This window comes from Rhinopithecus bieti, unplaced genomic scaffold (genome assembly GCF_001698545.2).
Source record: "Rhinopithecus bieti isolate Rb0 unplaced genomic scaffold, ASM169854v2 scaffold_12155, whole genome shotgun sequence".
Classification (NCBI taxonomy): domain Eukaryota; kingdom Metazoa; phylum Chordata; class Mammalia; order Primates; family Cercopithecidae; genus Rhinopithecus; species Rhinopithecus bieti.
The window spans coordinates 766,768-774,017 of NW_016807423.1; the positions used below are offsets into that span (position 1 = coordinate 766,768).

At 43.0% G+C, this 7,250-nt stretch overlaps 2 protein-coding genes across 9 annotated transcripts in view; one reads left to right on the plus strand and one right to left on the minus strand.

Annotated features, from left to right (window-relative positions):
- The window catches only part of PIK3R3 (phosphoinositide-3-kinase regulatory subunit 3), a 150,566-nt gene that overhangs the window by 73,637 nt on the left and 69,679 nt on the right, over nt 1–7,250 (plus strand). The gene's annotated exons all lie outside the window — the stretch shown is intronic.
- Nucleotides 6,148–6,709, minus strand: LOC108535638 (cytochrome c oxidase subunit 7B, mitochondrial-like). Its single transcript, XM_017881760.1, has 2 exons — nt 6,683–6,709; nt 6,148–6,373 (listed from the first exon to the last, which is right to left on the minus strand). Exons 1-2 carry the CDS (start codon nt 6,707–6,709, stop codon nt 6,149–6,151), a joined length of 252 nt encoding a protein of 83 aa, XP_017737249.1. The 3' UTR covers nt 6,148.

A 7,250-nucleotide genomic window follows, 5' to 3' on the forward strand; every position in this document is an offset into this window, starting at 1 on the left:
GAGACTCTGTCTCAAAAAAAAAAAAAAACCTTTTTCTGTTCCCAGGCTGACCCTCCCCCCCACGCTTTTTTTCATTTTCTGTCTCAGTAAAATTCCGCTGCTGTTCAGCATAATTACTTCTTGGATCTTCACTTCCTCTCTATGGTAAGCCTAAATGCTGACCATCTCAAGCAGTAATTCAACAAATATTTATTGATAATGGCTTCTATGTGTGAAACACTTGGCACTGGAGATACAAAGATAGGTAAGAAAATATGTGCCCTAAAGGAGCTCGTAGTCTTTGAATACAAAGATAGGGTTCAATAACTAAACTGTCATCACTAAACTTTTTATTAGAAGGTTGAGAAGAGCTCTGTAGAATCAAAGAAGAGGTATTACTTAATAAGGCCTGAGAATATGAGGGAAAGTTTCATGGGAAAAACATGCATAGCTTGAGTCTTAAAAAAAAAGTAGCTGGGCTGAGCGTGGTGGCTCAGGCTGAGCCCGGGGCTCATGCCTGTAATCTCAGCACTTTGGGAGGCAAAGGTGGGCAGATCACTTGAGGTCAGGAGTTCAAGACCAGCCTGGCCAACATGGTGAAACCTCAACTCTACTAAAAAAAAAAAAAAAAAAAAAAAAGCCAAGCATGGTGGCACGTGCCTGTAGTCTCAGCTACTCGGGAGGCTGAGTCAGGAGAATCACTTGAACCTGTGAGGTAGAAGTTTCAGTGAGCTGAGATCGTGCCATTGCACTCCAGCTTGGGCAACAGAGTGAGACCCCATCTGAAAAAGAAAAAAAAAAAAGTGGGTGAGGCAGTGTGATAAAAGAGGGGATACAGGAATAAGGATGGGCATTTTATGAGATACAGGGTATGTGCAAAGGCATGAGAAAGAGTTGTGTGTTTGGATGAGCTGCAGGTATTGGTGTATCTAGGGTGGAAAGGTGCCTGTGGGAAGTAATAGGAAAACGATCTTGGAAGAGTAAGCAGAGACTGGACCATGTAGGGCCTTCTGTGCCATGCTGAAGAGTTTGAACTTTATCCTGTATGTGGTGTGGAACTCCTGAAACATAGTGTGCTAAACCATTATGGTTAGATTTGAAACTCAAAAGAAGCAGAGAAGGGTGGAAAAGAACCAGGAGATTGGTCGGGCACGGTAGCTTAGCTCACGCCTGTAATCCCAGAACTTTGGGAGGCTGAGGTGGGCAGATCACAGCGTCAGGAGTTCGAGACCAGTCTGGCCAATATGGGGAAATCCCATCTCTACTAAAAATACAAAAAAACTAGCCGGGGGTGTTGGCAGGTGCCTGTAATCCCAACTACTAGGGAGGCTGAGGCAGGAGAATCACTTGAACCCAGGAGGTGGAGGTTGCAGTGAGCCAAGATTGCACCACTGCACTTCAGCCTGGGCAACGGGGAGATTCCGTCTCAAAAAAAAAAAACAAAAAACAAAAAACAAAAACAAACCCCAGGACATTGGTCTCTGGTAAGCCTCGGGAGAGATTTTTCAAGAAGGAAAAAATGGCTAACAGTGTACAATCTAAAGTGATTAAGTGAAATAATGATACAAAAGCTTCTGGTGGACTTTGCTATTGAGACAACCTTAACAAGATAAATATTTATTTAGTGATTGGGGTAGAAGTCAAATTCCAATAGACAGAAGAGTAACTGGGAGGTGAGAAAACAGACTGCAAATATAAACCATTCTTTTTCTTTTTTTTGAGATGGAGTCTTGCTCTGTGCCCCAGACTGGAGTGCAGTGGCGCGATCTCGGCTCACTGCAAGCTCTGCCTCCTCGGTTCACACCATTCTTCTGCCTCAGCCTCCCGAGTAGCTGGGACTACAGGTGCCTGCCACTACGCCCGGCTAATTTTTGTATTTTTAGTAGAGACGGGATTTCACCATGTTAGGATGGTCTCAATCTCCTGACCTTGTTATCCGCCTGCCTTGGCCTCCCAAAGTGCTGGGATTACAGGCATGAACCACTGTGCCCTGCCAAATATAGACCATTCTTAGAAAACTTGCTGTGAAGCAAAAGTAAGAGGTAGCTAGAGAGGTAGAGCTGAGAAACATAATTTTTTCGAAGATGGAAGAGTTAAGAATGTGTTACGTTTTGGCGGAGTAGAATAGAGTTAAGACTGAATATTTAGGGCTGTGTGATTTGATGGAACAGGAAGGTGGTGGGTATGGAGGTGAGAAGGGATTACTGTACTAGCTCAGGGAAGGAGGAGATAAAGCTTTGCCTAATACTTAGAATGAAGAATATGGGTAGGAAGAAGAGTGTAGGCTGGAAAATTGGGTGAGGTCAGATTTATTTTTTCTGGTAAAGGGCAATTGTGAGAGAAGAGATGTATAGAGTGTTTGGTTTGAGATTTAGAGTACCCATTGATTACTGTCTGGGATGGAAAAGGTCATTGATCCAGAGGCATATGGATGAATTACCAACAGGATAATAATCTCAGTTAGGATTAGAAACTGTAAATCTGTAGTGGCATGAATTCCTAACCTGTTATGATTTTCTTCAGCAGGACTCAGTAGCTGTGGTATGGGAATATAGGAAGCAAGTGGTTGGATTGATTCCCCCTGGTTGAGAGATTTCCTGGCTAGTGTGGCAAAAGGACAGTAGGGAGCTGGAGAGATCCTGGCAAGAGAGTGGGTGATGTGCAACATTAAGGGAATAATTAAGTAAATGATGATACATTCATATAAAAAGCTGTGTTTCTGCTATTAAAATTTGTTTATGAAGAGTTTATGAAAGTACTTATTTGATAAGGTTTTTGTTTTTTGTTTTTTGTTTTGAGACGGAGTCTCACTCTGTTGCCCAGGCTGGAGTGCAGTGGCACGATCTCGGCTCACTGCAAGCTCCGCCTCCTGGGTTCACGCCATTCTCCTGCCTCAGCTTCCCGAGTAGCTGGGACTACAGGCGCCCGCCACCTCGCCCGGCTAGTTTTTTTTTTTTTTTTTTGTATTTTTTAGTAGAGATGGGGTTTCACCGTGTTAGCCAGGATGGTCTCGATCTCCTGACCTCGTGATCCGCCCGTCTCAGCCTTCCAAAGTGCTGGGATTACAGCCTTGAGCCACCGCGCCCGGCCTTTTATAATGTTAACGTAATAAAAGTGCTATATATTGTACAAAGAGTTAGTAATTACTGTAATATTCAAGAGATTGTTTTAGGCATAATAATGAAAAGATACAAAACCATTGTATTGGTCACACCTAGTCACATGTAGACAATTGTTTGACAGGGATTATTAGCTCTTCTTTATAAGTGAAGAAAATGAGATTTAGTATGGATGAATTGTTCAGGGTCACAAATTTGGTATATGGCAAAGATAACTTATAATTTATGGAGTAGTTACTGTGTCAGGCATTGTTTTATCTGTGTAGTATTAATATTTTTCTCACATATTGCTCTAATTTTAATTTTTAGTTAAAAAAGCAGACTCACAGGAGAGTAACAATATAAGCAATAGATAACTAAGTATGAGTTATCTAAATAGTGGATTCCAACTAACTTTGCAAGTGTCAAAGAGTGATACCAAGTGCTAGAGAATTTCAAAAGAAAGATGTAGGCTAGAGTTGAAGAAAGACTTTGGAGATAATCATATTTGAACTTGGACTATGAAGGATAGGTAGGATGGTCTTTTTAAGTAAATGATGATACACTCATATAAAAAGCTCTGTTTCTGTTTTTGTGTTGGTTTGGTTTGGTTTTTTTTGAGACGGAGTCTCACTCTGTCACCCAGACTGGAGTGCAGTGGCGTGATCTTGGCTCACTGTAACCTCCGCTTCCTGGTCTCTGATTTATTCCTTTCCATATTAAAAAAATAATAGTACTCTGTAATAGTCTGGTATCTCATGTATGTGGAGCCTTTGCTTAGATAAAATAAAAATATTGGTCTTGCTTTTTTTTTCTTTTTTTGAGACAGAGTCTCACTCTGTCACCCAGGCTGGAGTGCCGTGGCACGATCTCAGTAGTGCGATCTAGGCTTACTGCAACCTCCCAGGTTCAAACAATTCTCATGCCTCAGCCTCCCAAGTAGCCGGGATTACAGGCACCTGTCACCATGCCTGGCTAATTTTTGTATTTTTAGTAGGGTTTCTCCATGTTGGCCAGGCTGTTCTGGAATTCCTGACCTCAAGTGATCCACCCGCCTTGGCCTCCCAAAGTGTTGAGATTACAGGCGTGAGCTGCTTATTTTTTATTACAAGACTAAGGCATCCAGGCGCGGTGGCTCACGCCTGTAATCCCAGCACTTTGGGAGGCTGAGGCAGGTAGATCATCTGAGGTCAGGAGTTTGAGACCAGCCTGACCAACATGGTGAAACCCCGTTTGTACTAAAAATACAAAATTAGCCAGGTGTAGTGGCGCATGCTTGTAATCGCAGCTACTTGGGAGGCTGAGGCAGGAGAATTGCTTGAAACCAGGGGACAGAGGTTGCAGTGAGCTGAGATCATGCCATTGCACTCCATCCTGGGCAACAAGAGTGAAACTCTGTAAAAACAAACAAACAAAAAAAAGGACTAAGGCAATCAATTTGTGGATATCATAAGGGACTCAACATTATTTGCTGATCCCTGGGGTATCATTTAAGACTGCTTTGGAAGGAATGGAAGAAATATGGCTTCCAACTAACTTTGCAAAGGAATGGAAGAAATATGGGTTCCAACTAACCTTTCAAGTTGAGTCATGAACTCCTTAATAGGCCTTCTAGAATATATTTAAAGTGTAAATATCAATGTATCTATCCATCCATTATCTAAAGTTATTTTTCTCCTAAGTCATTTATATTTGATTATTGTTTTTTACTATGGTTGGTGGAAAAAAAACAATTTGAAATCAACTACTAAAAATCATTGAAACCAAAGATTTAGATTTTTTGGGGGGGCAGGGAGATAATCATCAAGAATATATCAGAAAGGATTTAATGGTTGAGGCTCTGTATGGTGGCTTATGCCTGTAATTCCAGAACTTTGGGAGGCCAAGGTAGGCCTAGCCACTTGAGCCCAGGATTTTGAGACCAACCTGGGCAACGTAGTGAAAACTTGTCTCTACAAAAAAAAAAAAAAAAAAAAGAAAATTAACTGGCTGTGGTGGTATGTACCTGTAGTTCCAGCTACTAGGGAGGCTAAGGTGGGAGGATCATTTGAGCCTGGAAGGTCAAGGTTGCAGTGAGCCATAGTCATGCCATTGTACTCCATCCTGGGCAACGAAGCAAGACTGTGTTTCAATCAATAAATAAGTAAATAAATGATTGCACTGTACTCAAAGTTAAAATAGGGAATGCTGTATGTGGATTTATTATTCATCAGCTTTTATATTTGAGATGCCTATAATTGCCATGTGTAAATTAATTTCCACAAGAAGTAGTCATCATTGTAATTTTTTTTGAAGGTTTCAAATATACTTTATTTCTTCAGTGATGCCATATCTTAATGGATACATAGTGCTTTTACCTGGCATCAATTATGAGCTGTTTTTTATTTTATTGTATTTTATTTATTTATTTATTTAAGGTGGAGTTTTGCTCTTTCGGCCAGGCTGGAGTGAAGTGGCGCAATCTTGGCTCACTGCAACTTCTGCCCCCACCTCCCCCTTCCACCCCAGCCCCGGGATACAAGTGATTCTACTGCCTCAGCCTCCTGAGTAGCTGGGATTGTAGGTACCCGCCACCATGCCCGACTAATTTTTGTATCTTTAGTAGAGATTGGGTTTTGCTGTGTTGGCCAGGCTAGACTGGTCTTGAACTTCTGACCTCAGGTGATCCACCTGCCTAGGCCTCCCAAAGTGCTAGGATTATAGGCGTGAGCCACTGTGTCCAGCTGATGAGCTGGTTTTTGTTTTGTTTTGTTTTGAGACAGAATCTCGCTCTGTCGCCCAGGCTGGAGTGCAGTGGCGTGCTCACCATAATCTCCGCTTCCTGGGTTCAAGCGATTCTCCTGCCTCAGCCTCCCAAGTAGCTGGTATTACAGGCGCAAGCCACCATGCTGGCTGATTTTTGTATTTTTAGTAGAGATGGGGTTTCTCCATGTTGGCCAAGTTGGTCTTGAACTCAACCTCATGATCTGCCCGACTCGGCCTCCTAAAGTGCTGGGATTACAGGTGTGAGCCACTGCGCCCAGCCGATGAGCTGTTTTTAAAACAATTCAGTATTATACTAGCTGGGATGATTACTGATCTCTCCATTCCTTTGGAGTGACTCTCCCAATAGGGGATAGGTTCAATTCTATTCCAATTTGTGTTGCTCCATATGTCCATACAGCAATACAGAAAGTGGCTCCACTAGCTAATACAGCATTACCATATTTGTCGTGAAAATCAGGTGTGTGTTTCTGGTGGCTCTGCCTTGCCATTGTTTGCTGAATGCTTTGAACTTGGAGATGACTTAGTGTGTTGTTTTTTTTTTTGTTTTTTTGTTTTTTAGATGGAGTCTCACTCTGTCACCCAGGCCGGAGTGCAGTGGTGCAATCTTGGCTCACTGCAACCTCCACATCCCGGGTTCAAGCTCCCTGCCTTAGCTTCCTGAGTAGCTGGGATTACAGGTGCTCGCCACCACGCCCAGCTAATTTTTTGGTAATTTTTAGTGGAGACAGGGTTTCTCCATGTTGGTCAGGCTGGTGTCGAACTCCTGACCTCAAATGATCCGCCCACCTCGGCCTTCCAAAGTGGTGGGATTACAGGTGTGCGCCACTGTGCCCGGCCATTAGTGCATTTTTGACCAAGGGAAACATTGTGAAGGTGAAGATAGAACTGCGGCAATGTTGGCCGGGCGCGGTGGCTCAAGCCCGTAATCCCAGCACTTTGGGAGGCCGAGGCGGGTGGATCACGAGGTCAGGAGATCGAGACCATGCTGGCTAACCCAGTGAAAGCCCGTCTCTACTAAAAAAAATACAAAAAACTAGCCAGGTGTGGTGGCGGGCGCCTGTAGTCCCAGCTACTCGGGAGGCGGAGGCAGGAGAATGGTGTAAACCCGGGAGGCAGAGCTTGCAGTGAGCTGGGATCCGGCTACTGCACTCCTGGGCGACAGAGCGAGACACCGTCTCAAAAAAAAAAAAAAAAAAGAATTGCGGCAATGCAGCTGCTGCTTTGGTGCAAATTCCCATCATTGTAATCTCTCTTGTTTGTAGATGTTTCATTTAATGGATTATGCTTCAAATGGTTACTTGATACTTTCTGATAGGATTTACCTGGTAACTACACAGAATTAAATAGACAATTTAGTGAGCTATGAAAATATAGCTTTAATAGGGAAAGCACTTTTAAAATAACTAA

Excerpts from the sequence above, each read along its gene's own strand:
- LOC108535638 (XM_017881760.1), bottom strand. The coding sequence starts at position 6,709 with ATGTTTCCCTTGGTCAAAAATGCACTA. Across the intron at positions 6,374-6,682 it reads CCTTGGTCAAAAATGCACTA|AACACACTAAGTCATCTCCA; the intron begins ATGGCCGGGCAC and ends AAAAAAAAAAAC.